The 18,854-nt window shown below is 39.4% G+C and overlaps 1 protein-coding gene across 10 annotated transcripts in view; it reads right to left on the reverse strand.

Annotated features, from left to right (window-relative positions):
- Positions 1-206: 206 nt before the first annotated feature.
- Positions 207-18,854, reverse strand: part of TMTC2 (transmembrane O-mannosyltransferase targeting cadherins 2) — a 410,658-nt gene continuing 392,010 nt past the window's right edge. For 9 of the 10 annotated variants that reach the window (XM_072973321.1, XM_072973320.1, XM_072973323.1 and 6 more), the window contains one exon: positions 14,436-17,121. In XM_072973321.1, the coding sequence (XP_072829422.1) occupies positions 16,942-17,121 (180 nt within the window). In that variant the 3' untranslated portion in view covers positions 14,436-16,941. Of the gene's footprint in view, positions 267-1,125; positions 1,206-3,849; positions 3,952-4,051; positions 4,343-10,604; positions 10,824-11,185; positions 11,264-14,435; positions 17,122-18,854 lie in introns of those variants that run through there. The other variant, XR_012078575.1, reaches the window with a different exon arrangement.

Consider the following 18,854-nt stretch of genomic DNA (forward strand, 5'->3'; position numbering starts at 1 on the left):
AGAAATTAACACAATATTGTAAATCAACCATACTTCAATAAAAAAAAGAAAAAAGATATTATGAGACGGGCTTCCATCATATTTTCTTGAGGGTTTTCACTTAATATTGAGGAATTAAACACAAACATGGTCCCCAGTCTTTTTACTTTGTCTTAGTTTTCCACTTTTATTCACATTTTCTTTCTCATAATTCTCTACTTCTAATTCCATTGTATTGTTTCTTTTCGTTATGTAGGGCCTTTTAAACCTCCTCCATTCTTTATGAGCTAGATAAGGAATGAATGAATGAAAGTATAAATAGTTCTATAGAGAAATGAAAAATGCACAATCAAATGAAACAGTTTAGGGCTATAAAAAGTGTGATATTTGGAACATCAGATGGTACTTCTTGCCCTCTCTACCCTGTATTTTATTCTACTCTGTATAGTAAAGTAGCGCAGTCCACTGCATACCTGGAGAAGTACAGCCAGGCTGGGGCCCACAGAAGTAACCAGGAATTCTCCAGGAACTTTTACAGCAAGTGCGTCAATCACCTTGATTTGCTCCAACATTTTTACCCATAGCTCGGCTGTATCCCAGTTCTGATTTAGAGCTTTAACCCTGGCTTTTGATTCTACCTCCAGGACTGGGACTTGATAGCTGAGCAAGGCTGGCTCTCTGGGCTTGGATTTTCCCAGCTTTCCTAGGCTCTGGCTGAAGCTCACTCTTAGCGCCTTCTGCTCCCTTCTCCTTCAGGATCCATTTGTCTCCTGGTTCCGGGCCTACCCCCCAGGTCTCAAAATTCTGCTCTCTGCCAGATGGAGAACTATTCATGCCAAGACTGCTCTTCCCCCTTCATTAGACCTGTTTCCCTGAGGCAGTGATAATTTTATCCTTGTCTCTCCACCATCACATGGTCTCCTCACAGCAGCAAACATTAGCACAAGGCAAAACTTAATTTTTAACAAATTCAGGAGGTCAGAGGGTAAAGAATGTAGCCATACAGGGAAATAAAAGTCTTGATGTGAACAGTAACTTTGACATGGGGACAACAGACATAGCTAACCACTTGATCACATGGCACCAGGGATCATCTTAAATTCATGGGGGAAAAGGAGTGGAAGGACACTGCATCGTTTATCTTACCTCCCTGATGTTCATTCCTGCTACACCACCTTCTCTCCCAGCCTGCATCCATGGCCTCACAGGGAGTTCCCAATGATCAGCTGCCAGAGAAAGAGAAGACTTGAGCCTGGTTTATAGATGGTTCTGCACGATATGCAGGCACCTCACGAAGCAGTGGCACCACAGCCCCTCTCCGGGACATCCTTGAGGGACAGCGGTGAGGGGGAGTCCTCCGGTGGGCAGGACTTCAGGCAGTGCACCTGGATGCGCTCTTGGCTTGGAAGGAGAATTGGTCAGATGTGCAGTTATATACTAATTCATGGACTGTGGCCAATGGTTTGGACAGGAAGGGACATGATGAAAAAATTGATAACAAGGATGTTTGGGGGAGAGGTATGTGGATAGACCTGAGTGGGCCCAAAAAAGTGAAGATTTTTGTGTCCCATGTGAAGCTCACTAAAGGGTGACTTAGCAAAGGAGCATTTTGATAATTAAGAGGGAAAAATGACCTGTTCTGTACTGTGGATACCAGTCAACCTCTTCCCCCAGCCACCCCTGTCATCTGTCATCACCCAACAGGCTCCTGAACAAAGTGGCCATGGTGGCGAGAATAATTTTTTATGCATGGGATCAGCAACATGGACTTCCACTCACCAAAGCCAACCTAGGTAAGGCCCTGCCTGAGAGTCCAGTCTGTCAGCAGCAAAGACCAACACTGAGATCCCCCTGATGGCACTGTTCCCCAGGTTGATCAGCCGGCTACCTTGGAGGCAGGTTAACCACATTGGATGGCTTGCATCCCAGAAGGGGCAGAGTTTTTTTTCTTACTGGAAAAGACACTTACTTTGGATATGGATTTACCTTCCCTGCAACAATTCTGCCAAAACCACCCTCCGTGAACTTACAGAACGTCGTATCTACTATCATGCTTCGCATTTCTTATCAAGGAACTCATTTCGCAGCTAATAAAGTTTTTCTCCCGCCTTCAGACTCAGACTTGGATTCAGATTGGAACTTACATCTTTCACACTTCTGGTTTTTGGACTTGAACTCAGACTTGGGCTGGAACTACAGCATCAGCTTTCCTGGGTCTCCAGCAGATCTTGAGACATCTCAGCTTCCATAAGCTTGTGGGCCAATTCTTCTCGTGAGCCAATGTATCCTACCCATTATAGCTCTGTTCCTCTGGAGAACCCTAATATGCCTGCTCAACACTTAATCACTACTTGTCATTATACAATTATTTGTGAGATCATTTATGGTCTGACTACATGTCCCCTCAGTATAAGGATAATAGTCATAGCTGTTATTATTATTATAGTGTAATTGTTACAAAACTATCCACTACAGCAATAATAATAATATCCAACCCTTGTCTTACACTTAAAAAATGCTGGGCACTGTTTTAAGTACTTGACATGTATTAATTCATGCAATCCCTACAACAGACCTGTGAGTTAGATACTATTATGATCCAATTTACTAATAAGTAAACTGAGGCAGAGAGAGTTTAATTAATATACTCAAATACATACCACAGCTAGGACTTGAAACCCAGCAGCCTGGACCTAGATTTTCATCATACCAAGTGTATCTTCTATTATTCTGCTCTGGAATTCCTTAATGGAGGGCAGTGGTTTTCTTCATACTGTATTCCCTGCATCTAATACATCAGAGAATCAGTTCAGAAGTACAATAGTAAGTGGAGAAGCAGTATCCTGGAACTAGATCTACTGGGTATGAAGCCCGGTCCTAACACAAAGACTTTTTTTAATTGAAGTATAGTCAGTTACAATGTATCAATTTCTGGTGTGGCGTATAATGTCCCAGTCCTACATTTATATACATATATTCAGTTTCATATATTTTTTCATTAAAGGTTGTTACAGGGTATTGAATATAGTTCCCTGTGCTATACAGAAGAAATTTGTTTTTTTATCTATTTTTGTATATAGTAGCTAATATTTGCAAATCTCAGAACTCCCAGGTTTACCTTTCCCCGCAGTAACCGTAAGATTGTTTACTGTGTCTGTAAGTCTGCTTCTGTTTCGTAGATGAGTTCATTAGTGTCTTCTTTTCTCTTTTTTGTGATTGGGGGCAAGTAACTTAACCTCTCTGTGCCACAGGTTTTTCACCTAGATTATTGTTAATATTAAATAAATCAATACTTGTAAAGTACTTAGAACAGTATCTTGCATTTTGTAGCTACTCAATAAATGCTAGCTTTTATAATGATGCTACTTTTATTCATCGCTTTATCCCCATCACCCAGAAAAAGTAAAATAATAGGGACTCAGTGACTATCTGATAATTAAAGAATACATTTGTTGTATTCCACGTTGCGTTCTTTCAACTGACAACTGTGCTGCCTGTTTTCCTTCCCTTCATCCCTTCATGACCTACAGTGTATGAGGCACTGTGCTAGGATGACAGAGATGCATAAGTCATAATGTTCATAAGCATTTGGAGCTGAGACATAAGACACATAATATGGTGTCACAAGTGGAATAACATTCTAACCTAAACATTATAGGAGAACAGCGGGTGGAACACCTAACTTGGGGTGAGGGGGGTCTGGAGGGGAGTGGAGTACCACTACCAACAACAATGCAGATGACCTTCTCCTGTGAGCTATTTGTTATAACAAAGGGAAATAAACCGTTTTCCACCATTTGCCCAAATATCAAAATAATGCGGCTGGAGACACTGGTCTGGCAGGGTGAGCAAACTCAAGTGTGACTTTACCTGCAGAGAGATGAGACAGCTACTGACTTACTGCTTACTGAACGAATACCAGGAAGGGTTCCCCGGCCCCCACAATTCTTCTTATACGACTGAGACCATGGCCTAAAGGAAAGAAAGAGGGCACGTCGGTCAGGAAGGCACTGGTGTGCTGGTGATCGCATCCCAGGAAGACTGCCCTACAGACAGGGACAATTTTTCTCACATCGCAGGAAGTCCGGTAATAAGCAGGTGTTGGCCTTGGGTCGACACTTTTATCAGGAATTCAAGTCCTTTCCTTTCCTCTTGGGTGTCAGCTTTTACTACATTTATGTTCACCACCCTATGGTGGCAAGATGGCTGTTCTCACACCCAGATTTGACTTTCATACTCAAGACCTGAAGGGGGAGTTAAGATGCCAGCGTTCTATGAAGAAAGCAAAGCCTTTCCAGAATTCCCCCGGCAGACCTCTGCTTGCATCTCATTGTCACATGGGCACAGCCAGCTGGACGGGAGCCTGGAAAAGCAAGAGACAGGACTATCACAATTCGCTTAGACAAGGGGTCGGCAAACTCACTCTGTAACAGGCCAGAGAGTAAATATTTTAGGGTTTGCAGGCCACACAGTCCCTGCTGTAATCGCTCAGCCCTGCCATCCCAGCCGCCATAGACGACACATAAACGACCGAACGCTGCTGTGTTCCAACGGCACTTTATTTATGGACACGGAAATTTGACATAACTCTCACACACTATGAAATACTATTCTTTTGATTTTTTACAATCATTCAAAAATGTACAAAACAATCTGAGCTCACAGGCTGTATAAAAACAGATGGTGGGTCCGATTTGGCCCAGGCGACCATAGTTTGCCGACCTCTGGCTTGGGCCAATGACAATCCATCAACTGGATCTGGGCAGAAAGCTACGACAAAGCTGGCGTGCTGATGGCTGATTCCAAAGGAGGAACAGCTACTGAACAGGCAACTAACAATGTGGCAACAGAGGGCAGGTTTAATCTTCTATATGAACTAGGACGTGTGTAAACTATTTAGTGTATGGTGCTTCCTTTCTGTTGTCTCCACTTTAGTGTCGACTTCTTTCTTACTCATAAAGGCCTCTGCTCGGCCCCATTCAAGCAGCTGTTATCCAGACTCTGGTTTTTAAGTAATTAATATCAGGAAAGTTTCTCGGAGGGGTACCTATCTTTCAACCAACATGGGATTGATTACTTCCTATGGCCACACTTTAAGAGAAAGCTAAAGAGCTCTAAAAATTATGAATTAGAAACTCTATGTAAGTTTTATAAATGTTTCACAGTTTTCTTCCTGGCTTCCAGTGGTGAGGAAAATGCAAATAGAACCCAGCCTAGAAAAAGATATTCTGCATTCTGCTTTGGCCCAATCTCATTATCCATTCCCCATTTATAAGAGAAAAAAAAAAAAAAGGGAAGATTTGTAGCAGGCAAAAAATAGCCTCCCTCTTTATATATTTAATTACAAAGGCAATTTCCTTTATAGCCTACTTACAGGAATACCTCTTAGCATGTTGCCAACAGTATCACAACTTGTTTATTCAAAGGTTATGTGTGAATGAGAGCTTTTTTGATATTAATCAAGTAATTTGCTAGCATTGCTGGGAAAGGGAAAATGTTAGCTTTCTCCTAAAAAATGAAACAGCCCATTAATCAAGTTCACTCTATTGAAGACAATTATGGAGAAAGGGCAAACAGACCCTTTAGATAAGAAATTCCTAAACTGAATAAACTTTTAATATGGTTTGGCATAGACTTCTGCATAGCAAGTGATGATGTAAACTAACTTTATCACCTGACAAATTATACATAGCAGGTATTTACAGATTCAAAAATTATCGTCCGTTATTAATTGGAAAAAAGAATCCTAGTCAATGTACCAAATTCAAGAGCAAAATTCTGGTATATGGGCTACTTTGTTGGTGTTCATTTATTATCTCCAGTTAGAGTTAAAAGATGAAACAGAATATGCATGTTTTTAAACATCTGTCTCATTTTCTGGTTCCCTTAGCAGCACACTCTTGCTAGGTTTGAGACTGGGTCTCCATCAATCAAAATCAAATTCTGCAGTAGAAGGCATTCACAAGTATTTGTATAAATGTAGCCGAATGGATACGGTTGCAAGATAAGGGATATGAAAAATAACTCTGTGCTGAGGCAATATGGTGCATAAGGTGGGGAAGTCTTTTGTCTGATGAATAGCAAAAATCCATTAGTCAAACACCAACAAAGAGTTAAGCTTTATAAGCCAGGGATTATCTGAACTACCTAATAACATTAAGGCTAGTTGAAAGGAAAGAGAAAAAGTTTTCATAATATTGCCAATTATTCCAATTCATTTGTAAATTTTATTGTTACTAAAATTAAAAATTTCAAAACAGTATTGTTAGGCAGTCAGATAGAAATAAGCACCTGGGCAAGGGGAGAAGAAGGGGGAGGGGGCAACCCCCAAAATAACCGTACGCCTGCACTCAGGATAAGCGGCTCCGGAAACTTTCACTTTCTCTGAATGGGGGGGGCCAGCAAAGAAGCCAGCTAGGATCTAACGCTGTGGCTGCACAGTAGAGAAGGACCCGGCTTACCTGAGCAATGCTCATTGTAATGTAATGAACATTGCAGTTTGAGCCCCTGCCCGCAGGTTTCTCTGTGCGTGTCATGGGCAAAAAACTTGTGTAAAAGAGATGGGCGTGCCTGAGCACAAAGAACGTGGGCTGTCAGTCAGCCTGAGCACTCACAGAACGGAAGCCATCAATAATCACGAAAACGCCCCCTAAGCCAGGATATGAGAACAGGGAAAACAAAGGAGAGGTGCCACTTTTCCTCTCTTGCATTTGGCCTGCTTCTGATTCTCGGGGGTGCACTATATTTTACTACCTTTTTACTTCACCAGCAAAATCTTCTGTTTATATCATGCTCTCGGTCTCCCGTTAAAAATTCATTTTTTTCAGGTGACCAAGAACTGAGGTAACTTTTATTCTCCCCTCCCAGTAACAGTATGATGTTAGCCACCAGGAAAACGCAAATAAATACTACAATGAGCTACCACTTCCCACCCACTAGGATCTCTATAATAAAAAAAGGGAAAGAAAATATCAAGTGTTGGTGAGGACATGGAGAAACTGAAACTCTCATACACCGCTTGTAGAAAAGCAAAATTGTGCAGCCACTGTGGAAAACAGTTGGGCCATTGCTCAGAAGACTAACTGGAGAATAACCTTCTGACCCCGCAATTCTACTCCTGTGTGTCTGTCCAAAAGAACTGAAAACACGTGTTCCCAGTAGCACTGTTCATAACACCCCAAAACTGAAAACAACTCAATTTTTTAAAAATGGTATGATAGAATTTTTAGTCTTAAAAAATTTTTCAAATATTTCAAAAAATTACAGATAATCATCATCTTTGAACGTTTCCAATACATTTTTATAAGCTCATGTAGTGGAGAGAAAAAAAAGATTAACAGAAGATGTTACAGTCCCCCATTAAGGGAGGAACTGCCTTTGATTAGAGCAAGAGTCTTATACTCAAATGCATCTGGAGGTCAGGCAGAAGCTGGAGCGCTGGGGACAGTGACGTGCCTGAGAGTAAAGTCCTATCTGAACGGAGCAGCAGCTGCCGCAGAGATACGCCCCCGGTTGCCAGATATTTTGTATTTCAAGGAAAGTCAGACACCCAAGCCTTTTTTAATTTTTTTTAAACTCTAGATTTCTTCTTAAAAAATACATCAATTTTATTTACAAGCCAGAAATAGACTCAAGGACATAGAAAACAAACTATGGTTACTAAAGGGGCAAGAGGGGAAGGATAAATTAGGAGTTTGGGATTAACAATTACATAACACTATACATAAAATAGATGAACATTGAGGAACTACTGTGTAGCACAGGAACTATATTCAATTTCTTGTAATAAGCTATAATGGAAAATAATCTGAATATATGTCTGTGTGTGTATATATATATATAGATATATAGATAGATGTATGTATATGCATAATTGAATCACTTTGCTGAACACCTGAAACTAACATTATAAATCAACTACAGTTTGATTAAAAAAAAAACTCTCTAGATTCCTATTTGTTCACATTTTGGAAAACATGTATGAGAGGCTAAACTCAGGCTACAGGCTGTCAGTTTTCAAATTTTTTTAGGAAAAACACCTGGATAATCAGCTTTCCTTACAGTAGGACAGGTCTGGAGGCCCTCACAGAAGCAGGTAACAGAGTTTTGAGACTGGACTGAGCACAGGAGAGAGCACAGCCTGAAAGGGGGCTGAAACCAGTGGAGAGGGGGAACCAGGGAGAAAGAAACCCCACCAGTCACGGGCAGCTAGAGAAATAGGGGTCCAAGGATGTACAATATTCCATTTTAAGTTATTTGATTAAAATCACTTTGCCACCAAAACCTTCCAAACTGGCCACACACACAAATGCGAACGGTTTTAGAGGAAATCAGGAAAGAATCTGTTCTGCAACTAGTGAAGGCAGAGCAGTAAGAAGAAGCAGCCAGGAGAGAACAGCAGAAGCAGAGGCTCGGAGCCTCAGGATGTGAGGGGCAGGTATTTGCAAAAACTAGGCAACAGCATCCAACGTCTCACAGAAGATGGGGGTGAGGGGCAGGCTGAGCTCAGCTGACACCCGAACTGCAGGAGAAAACTTCAGAAGTGCAACATTTTAAATAGAAACAATTAATGCCAAACCCCTGATACTGAGAAGCAGAGAAAGATAACAAAGTGGTTGGACAAAAGTGAAATTATTTTTGTGGTCTGTGCACCTTACAGTTGAGTGATCCTCTCCTGTTTCTATCCTCCCACCATGGAAGGATGTAGTTTGAATCAGTCTCCAGTTTTGAGAGAAAATCTTTCAAATGGAAACACTCCTTCATTGTATCTGATCCTAAGGGGCTAAGGGAATAAGAAAGGAAAGCAGGAACCCCTGGTGTACTGATTGTACCCACACCCATTCATGCCTACCCAGGACTTAGACTAAAGTCACAGGATAAAGAGAGAGACCTGCTTTTGAACAGAATGTGATCTTGGGCGAGTCGTATGGCCATTCTAAGCTTCTGAGTTCTCCTCTGGAGTTTGGATTTGAGAATAATTATGTTTCTCCTGTCTACTTTACCAAACTGCTTTCAAGAGCTAAATATCCAAAAAAAGAAAAGAAAAAAAAAAAAAAAGAAAAAAGAAGCCTTTTGAAAACTGTGAAATGCTCTGCATGTAAAAAGTATAATTACAACAGGAACACAATCTTGAGAGTGAAGGAATGAAATAATTAACTCTCTTCATTCAGATTTGTATCTATGGGCAGGCCCCCCCTGCCCTGTAATTCCAAGGAGCAAGTTGAATGCTATGTATGGGATACAACGTCACCTGGGGAGCAAAAGCCAGTGGGGAAAGTGGATACAACTGGGGTGCTCCCGTGGGCACCTTATTTTCAGCAGTGCTCAGAATTACTGAGTGTTGGGTCCTGTACTAGATAATTCGCATTATTTAATTATTTGGTTAATGTCTCCAAGATGAAATACGTTTAAAACTAAGATATTTAAAGGTCACTTTAGTAATTTCTCTTATCCTGAAAATGGAGAGCTGCAAATTGATGCATGTCGTATCTTCTCTTTATCTGACTGGTTTTTCTTTTCCAGAAGGAGGGCTGGAAAGTGCCCCAGATAAAGGGGTGATTCAGCTTGATTGCTACAGGCATAGAGGCGAGTGTGAAGAGACATGCCAGGGTGTTTACAACAATGTCTTAAGAAATGCCTGCCCTCATCTCCTTTTGACTCTTCCTTGTCTAAATTTAAATCACTCATCTGAGGACAAAAGCTTTGATCTCACTTTATTTCCTCTGCTCATCAAAACATTTCAAATTATGTTTCAGTCCTCATAATGATTTCCATTAGTACAGATGCTTATGTTTGGACTCATAGTTGTAGACTTTCCAGCCCCACAGTGAGTGTGTGTGTGTGTGTGTGTGTGAGTGTGTGTGTATGTGTGTGTGTGTATATAACAGAGAGAAGGTGGACAAGGTCGGTGAAAGGCAATCACATAGATTGGCCAATGATCATAAAGACTTGTAGCAAATGTATTTACTGTTGTTACACTGCAATAGGAAAATGAGATGCTATCCATATTTTACAGTTATTCTCTGGCTATAAAAAAGCTTTCATGAAGCCAGTATGCTCCAAAAAATTTACAAAGAGCCTCAGGTAAAATAAAGGAAAAAATGCTGGGCAATTTCATCATGAAGGGTCACATCCAGTTTGGTTATGTCTACTGCAGTCTTGCATACTGAACCTGCTGTCATGGGCTCAGGAACTCTGGCTCCCTGATGCACAGTGGCCAGGTCAGAAGAAAGAACCATGCAGTATCATCAGATGACAGGGATGGCTCTTTGGAAATGGTTTCATCTACCCCAATGCTCCTCTGTACTACTGTTACTTAGACCAGCTGTGTTCAGCTAGTCATGGTTCATAAGTTTATCCTAAAATGAAGAATTCATGCCTTAAATCAAGGACCCAAACTAAATTAGTGTTACAGGATTTTCAGGAAGTAATGTCTTCCATGTCTGCAATCCATAAAGAAACCCTGATGGAACCTTCTCTGTGAGCTTTGGTTCTACCCTCTACTCCAAAGAAGAGATGTTTCACAAACCCTGGATAGGTGGCATGGGCCATGCAGGATGTAACCTGCAGCTGATAGTCAACACTGTACCTGCTACATTGGATCCACTGTAAATGAGAAAGCTTACCTATGTCATTTGACTGCCCTAAACTACAACATCTTCATTGGAAAGTGCAGAGGTCAAATCTAACGTTCTCTCCTGCTCTCCGATGTTGCTGTTACAATTTCTGTGAATGTCACTTTGGGGCCACTTGAGAAACAGCAGCAGACTAACTCATCTTCAGCATCACTCACAGGGCAAAAATTTTGGAATTAATAAAATTCCAAACAAAATTGAGTTCTTCATCTACAAAACAGAAACAGACTCGCAGACATAATAAACAATCTTATGGTTACCAGGGAAAGGGGGTGGGAAGGGATAAATTTGGGAGTTTGAGATTTACAAATTTTAGCCATTATATATAAAAATAAATTCTAAAAAAAGTTTCCTCTGTATAGCACAGGGAACTACGTTCAGTATCTTGCAATCACCTTTAACGGAAAAAAAAATGTATGTATATGCATGACATTGTGCTGTATGCCAGAAATTGACACATTATAACTGACTGTGCTTCAATAAAAAAAATTTTTTAAATAACCCTTCCCCACAAAAAAATGAGTTCTATAAAAGAGAAGTGACAAAAAAACTGATAAAGTTCCTTGACTCACCTTATAGAAAGAGAGAGGTTTTGTCGGTATAGTAGCATTTTATAAATATCATCAACAGAGTAACTGGGAGGGTCAGACCTGATGGGATATAATAAAACATAATATTGATGAGCTCTTCTCTATCATATAATGCAAGATTATTAAATTACATTTTAATAGAATAGTATGTTTAACATCTAAATATTTGGTGGTATAGAACAGATTTCTATTTTTTGACTTGTAGCAAATATTACTATCAAACTCAGCATAGAACCTATTTCTAAAAAGACACTTTAAAACATCACAATTCCAGTGAGACTTCCCAAATTGCCATCATTATCAAGTGGAGGCAAAGGCACATTCACAGAATAATAGTCTACTGCAAAGGAAAACACAAACATACAGACATTAAGCATGACATATTTAAAATGACACAAAAGGATTAAAAATGAAAGCCTACTGAGATTATTAATTGGCTTTATGTAATTTAATAAGTTGATGCCTGCAGAATTAAAAAGCTAATTATTACTAGAGTCAATATACCATTTCTTGCTAAATGAGATTAAAAAAAGGGCCCACAGTTAAATCCAAGGTTTCCACTCCTCACACACAAACACCCTCCTCCTCCCTCACCAGTTCTGATTTTCCAGTAATAAATGACCTTTTACACTATACAAGAGGAGTGTCCAGCTGAAAAAAGGCATTTTAATCCCTACATGACATTTTTAGTATTTTTGGAAATAAATTGCTTGATTTTTCTCTCAATCATGTTTTTCAAACTTTCACTATAGTCTCTAGCTGCTCAATGGTGTTGCCAAGAGAAAGTTCTCAGAGGAGTTATTTCATCTTGAGTCTTCTAGGATGGAAAAGAAAGATACATGGTAGAAAATTATTAGAAAAAGCATTTCTAGGAGTCTTGAGCTATTACTAAAATACAGAACTCTGTTCTCTCTGACAGGAGAATGGCTGATAGCTTTGTCTTGAATGAGGGATATTCCTGTCAGATCCAAAGGAGGCAGGTGAGAAATTAAATTTATTTCAGATCAGAATAGATGGCCAGTTCCAGTTGAGACTTCAAGTTGTTTGGACATTTTTTCCAGCATCTCCTTTGGTTATATTATCCACTCTCTTATTTGTTAGAGCTTTCCCCCGCTGCAACACAGTGGCTTAATCTTGGCAGGTTATTAAGCAACCAAAAAGGACACAATCTCAAACTATTCTAACCAAATCCTCCACCTCTACAACAAAAACTTAATGATTACTAATTGCAATTAACCATTAATTCCCCATGAATTTCCCCCCTAACTTTCACCTTTTGGGAATCACTAGAAACTTCCCAAATACCATTTTAGATATTATATTAACTTCGTAGATTCCTATAGTTTTTTTTTTTAATGACCTCAATCAAGTTGTCTCACGTATTTGAAACGTTCTCATTGGATCCATGATTTTCTTGCTAAACAAAAGCTCTTCTCTCCACTCTTTGGAATTATGCAAACGAATAACACAATAGCATCAGAGAGCAGTTGTAAGAAGTTAGGAGAATGTTTAGGGAAATGTAAAAGAAAAACTTCACAGAAATGTCATGTTACCAAGAAAGGTCAAATTCCAACAGTACTAGGTCAGGGATAGGGGGAATACTTCTCAAATCTCTGAAATAACAACAAAAGGCCAATATATGAAGTGGCAGATGGAATGAAAGCCAATTCAAAGCCCACTCTGATTGCATTCTGCAGGCAGACCACCCAAAAGGACACAGCAAGAAAGTTAAATGCATTTTAAGGCATGCATTTCTCTGCTGCAAAACTAAACCTAACAGAGTAGCCCGACGGCACTGCCATTTCAGCGTGTTCTTTCTTTACAGCATGTGCCCAGTCCAACGCGTAAGCCCAGTTTTGTAGCAGTACCCCTTCATTCAACTGAGTTGAGTTTTAAATAGCAGGAAGTGTACCGAAATCTACGGTAGTAAAAATATTTAAATTAAGTGAAAAGCACATTCCAAAGGTACATACAAATGAATTGGAATTATTACAATTCTTAAATTATCCATAGAAACCCTGTTTTTTCCCTGTAATATCACAAAACACACCAGACTGGGTAGTTTATAAACCACATAAATTTATTTCTTACAGCTCTGGAGGCCAGACGGGAGTCTAAGTTTAGGGCGCCGGCGTGGTCAGGTGAGGGTCTTCTTCCGGGTTGCAGATTTCTGTACCCTCACACGGTGGAAGCGGTGAGAGAGTTCATTAGAGCCCCTTTTGTAAGGGTATTAATCCCATTCATGAGGGCTTTGTCCCCATTACCTAATCACCTCCTAATAGCATCACCTGTGGGCATTAGGTTTTCAACAGAGAAATTTTGGTGGGATGTAAATAATCAGACCATAGCAACCTCCTTTCATCTTCGTGATCATTTGCAGTAAGAGAGGTAGAGAACATGATGTATGGAAGATCGAACAGCTAGAGAAACCCCCAAGGGGGTGAGAAACCTCATCTATGGATGCAAGTTCACTGCCTGAGTGCTCACATGACACAGGACATGGGCGTTCAGGACAGCACGGGAACAGGCCTGCTGGCTGGCTTTGGGCTGTGGGCAGGTTATTTCATACCACTGAGCCCTGGTTTCCTTAGCTGTAAAACTGGAACATAACTTCACAAATCTATAGGGTGTTTAGCATAAAACAAAATGCTTTTAGCTAAATTTTATCTTGTAATAAAGGAATTAGGTGATACATAATCATGTTATTCTATAACAACGATTTTAACAAGATTATTGAATGCTGCCAGTTTTCACCTTGTCTAGTGTATTTTATGTTCTACTCAACAACCACCTGCGATTTCCTTATAACGGACTCCTGAACGTGTTGTACCCATGTCTCCCAGCAGAACAGGGATGTGCTCTCCTCCAGGACCAGAGCTAGAGGAACAGCATCTTCTAATAATGGCCATTTTTACCAAACAACCTATGAAGTGGGGAATTGGCCCTGTTTGGGATATTTCCCAACACTTTTCTATAGGTCATCAATAAAACAAAACAGAATGAGAACTATGTCATCTTTTTAGAACATGGCAAATCTGCTATCAGCAACCCTTATTATTATCATAACTACTACAAATTAACGATCAATGATGATTATTGATGATGTATTAGCTACAATGTATCTCTAATTTGACTAACAATCTCTACCTTTTTTAAACTTTCTCCCAAGTCTGTTAAAATCCAAGTGTAGGTGTTGTTGCTATCGAGGATTTTAAAAAGGCTTATACAACGCATTTGTTATCAATGCTTTATTGTTGAAAACAAAATCGAAATTCTCTGGCACATAAAACAATTATTTCTACAAAAGGAAAGCCTACAAATCTTGATAATTTATACAAATAACAGTTTCTCAAAAAATAAAATTTTAATTTAGTAAACTTGTCTTGTGCTCTATATTTTTAGCACTGTCTGCAATAATCCACCATAAATCCCTGAGCGGAGACATTTTTTGACCATGTTCTATCGACCCTCCAGCCCTCCCCCCAAGTTGGTCAGTTACTAAGCCCAGCCCTGTAGTGAAAGGTGTCAGGGACATTTAGTTATTAATGATCCATGCATTTTATGACACAGACCCAATTATTAATGCTACTTGGGAACTGGGTCAACATGAAGTGCCTCTACTGTGCAATCGGCGAACCTATTAAGAACCAAGTGTTTGAAAGGAAGAACAATAACAACAGAAAGACATAAAATGTTAAGACTAGGAAGTCATCATAGGTCAATAACTATTTAAATAAATAAAAATGTTAGACACTGAATTCATCTCTATATCCTTATATTAAATTCTTTTTTTTCCTTTTTTTTTTTGCAATCTGCCAATGCACTGGAGGATGAAAAATATATTTCAACCCACGCTTTTTGTTTGACCGTGGGTTTGTTGTTGTTAAATGTTAAATATTGTTCTGAAAACACAGTGATTTAGTTATAATTTAACTTTTGGCCCTTCAGTTAAATGCTTACTAAATAATATACATATTAGAAGGGCCTTCTTTTAATGCCATCAACAAATCTCTCTCACTATACTGCCCTTCTCATAAAAACACCAATGCCATAGGAACACTACTTTAAATTCTTTATCCCACTGTATTCAGATATGCAGCAAAACATATAAAATACAAGGAAAACATAACATGATGTATTTGCAAGTCCAGCTTCCCTTTAACAGGAGTGCTGACCATATATACATGGAGTGTGAAAGGACAGGAGAAAATGCTAATTTCAACTTGCAAAGAACTGGTTTAATGAATCAAGTTTTGTTATTTTGCTATGGAAGAATAATAAATAAATAAATATGTAGGGTATTGTCTAGCTACTTTCTCTAGGAAGAAGTTTGAGAGTAGACTGTTATTTCTACAAAGTTAATTTTTAGTAGCGAAGTTTGACGGCAAGTCAAGAAATGTTTCTCTCTACTTCAATTATAGTCGTTTACTTATGAAATGATCATTAAAGTGGTTACTGATAGTTAAGGAAATAAAATGCCAAATTTACTAGTGAAAAAATAGTTTTCAACTGTGAAGAGCACTTGGCAGGAGACTTAGAAACACGTGGGTTAATGCTCCAGTCAATTGCAGCTTAAAAGAAGTCATTTTTTAAATGTTTTTTGGGGAGAACAAAATATGGTAAAAATAATTCCCTAAAAACTTATCAGCACTGCTGTTTAGGTACCTTTAAGAAAGTGATTAGTATTTCATACCAACTCTTCTCAAACTATAAAATCATTGGCAACCACTCCTTTGCACAGACTTGATTTTTAAACCTGCAACATCTTGGGAGTCACAAAGCATCTTCCCTTTTGTCTAACAGCTGCTCGTCAGTTATGGGAACCGGAACACTTTTTAAGCTTCTCTTTGATTTACTCCTTATATAAGTGTGAGCATTAACCAGGAATAGCCATTTTAAAAGGCAATATCAAAAGCCTAAGAATGAATACAATGAATTTTTCTAGGCAGTTCTGGGCAGAAGGCGGGGCAGGAAGGGTTGGGGACATTAAAGTAAAGAAACGCCTGCCTGGCACGACTACAGCCTCCCCAGCCTCTCCCACAAGACCAGTGAGAAGTATGGTTCGCTTTCTTCTGCAGATCCTTCTCAGAACACGAAAAGCCAAGGATGCCCAAATGACAGTGACATGTAAATCATAAACGTTACGTGCACTAGTCGGGAAACAACTAGATTCCGACAGATCCTAACACGGTATTTAGGAAAAAAAAAAAAAGTCTTCTACATTTTAGAAATCGACAAGCAGGCTGCCCCAAAGAGGGAAGACAGCAGCGCCAGGACGACGAGCCAGCTCACCAGGATTCACACGCACTACACTTGAATCACGCCCTGTGAACACTTGACCTTAATGGTTTACCATGGCTGAACAGACACTCTGACTTCCTCTCACAGTGTTTAAGGAACAATTTCTCAATTAGCTTTCAAAGATGAACAAAATTTGAAACTTCGACCCCCCCACCCCCCCTTTAAGAATGCCAAGAGATCCTGTGTTAAGTGCTCTGGTTCACAGTTCTACGGGTAATAGACGCATCCTTCAGCAGGTTTCCCACGTTCCCTTTTTTTGGTGTTAACGGCTGTGCCAACAGCGAAGTGGATGCTTCCAGGGGCGGCAGTGATCTCAGTGACCTCTCCCTGGGTCTTGACGTCCAAACTAGCTCTTGTCATAGCACGGCTGGGAAGCTCTGTTCGTTATTGAAGGCAGTTTTAAAATAGGGAGGAGGACGAGGTACCGTCCTCCTGTGTCAGGTCTTGGAAGTCTTTAAGCCTTGCTTTTCCATGATGTTCCAGAGTTTGCGGAGGTTGGATTGCGTGATGACGTCGTCCGGCTTGAGCTGCAGCGCCCGCAGGTAGTTGGCCTCAGCCTTCTGGAGCCGGCCGTTGAGGTGCAGGATGGCTCCCAGGTTCATCAGAGCGGCCGGATACTGGAACCAGAGAGAGGAAGGAGAACGATTAAGAGGCCGTTGCAAGCTTTCCTTCGTGGAAGACAAAAATCTTCATCCACTTATGCAAAGGATTCCCTCATGCCTGGGGGTATTTTATGGAAGCAATTTGCAATTTATACAAATAGACAAAGATAATCAGGAAGGAAAAGAAGTTTTCAAACAGCAGCTGTGTACTCTACGCTTTAAAGAAGGCAGGCAGCTAAAGAATTTTTTACTTCTTTAATGAGAGAGCATAGGTTACATATGAAGACCTAGTAACTTAGTCAAACAGCACTTTCTTGAGAAAATAGTTAAAAGGGATACAATTGCAGATAGAAAGAACTGAACATTTTTTCAACTCAACACCAAGAAATCAAAAATTAAGTGGGAAAAGTTGACAGATCTAGGTCTATCCATCCTTTGCTTTCTCTCCTTAGCAATATTCCAGGTCAATCACGGTAGTATAAAGAAAGAAATAAAACATACTGTAAAATTGTGCTGGTGTTTTCAAGAGTAAAAACTCTGAAAAAAAAATTCAAATACAATCACTAAAGTCCTTTCCAAATCTAACCCAAGTAGTTTTATGAGACAGTCTTTATTTTTAAGTCAAACAGCTTTTAAATTTCTAATGGTCAATGTTAACAATAAATACAGCAAGGTAAAAACACATCAAAATGGATAAAATATGGTACAGAAAAATGTAATCCTTATAAGAAAAGTTTTATATTATTTGTTTAAAATTAGTTAAGTGATTCTCAAAGATAGAATTTTCTGTGTTGTGTGACAATTGCAATACAAAGTTATCATGTGAAAAGCAAAGTTAAAAGTATGAGTTACTTGGAACTAGTTTAATGCAAGGGTTTCCACCCTCTAGTTCTCAAACATTAGTTAATACCAACGGGCCCTTCCAAAAGGAAAAAACACGTTGTATGTTATCTATGAATATGGGCTGTTCTGTTCTTGTCTTGTCCCTGGAACTTTCTGGCTAACAAAGAGTAGCTAATATTTTGGCAGTTACATAAATGCATATTTCAAACATCAGATAAAACTAAAATTGTTTATGCTAAGATTAGGTTTTCCTTCTACAGATGGTGTCAGCTATTAATTCTTCTGGCAACGCTATGATACAGGCGAAAATAATTCACAATTATTTGTACGATTTAGTGTTTTTACAATGCAAGCATTTTTCAGCTGAATTCATGTGACTCCACTCTTTACTGTAAAAACAATTATTTCTGAACCAAAAACAATGCTGGGGGAGGGCTAAAGAGCTCACAGTAAATCAACTGGGAAGAGATGATTAAATTTAGATTTTAAGAGATCTGGATTTGAGTTTTTCGTCAACTGCTGGCTGTGACCCTGGTGAGATCCCCTAACATATCTGTGCCCCAATTTCTTCATTTATGAAATACTGAAATAACATCAACTTTTTTGTGTGTTGTTAGAAAGATAAAAGGAGAAAATAAATGGAGCTTAGTACGTGCACATAGTAAACACTCCACAAATGTCAAGTTCACTTTTTCTTGTCTCATTTGCTTTGCACATGCATGTTTGTGATTTTTAAAGTTGTTATACATACTTTATAACTTTATTTCAATAGCTACATGTCTCTGGATGGACATCAAAGTTCTCTTAAGTCCTCAACTGCTGAGCATTATCTTCCAACTTTTTCTACATCTTCTTCTCTTTTCCAAAAATAATGTTGCAAATACAAGCTATTCCTGACCTTCAAA

The sequence above is a fragment of the Vicugna pacos genome, chromosome 12, assembly GCF_048564905.1.
Source record: "Vicugna pacos chromosome 12, VicPac4, whole genome shotgun sequence".
NCBI lineage: Eukaryota > Metazoa > Chordata > Mammalia > Artiodactyla > Camelidae > Vicugna > Vicugna pacos.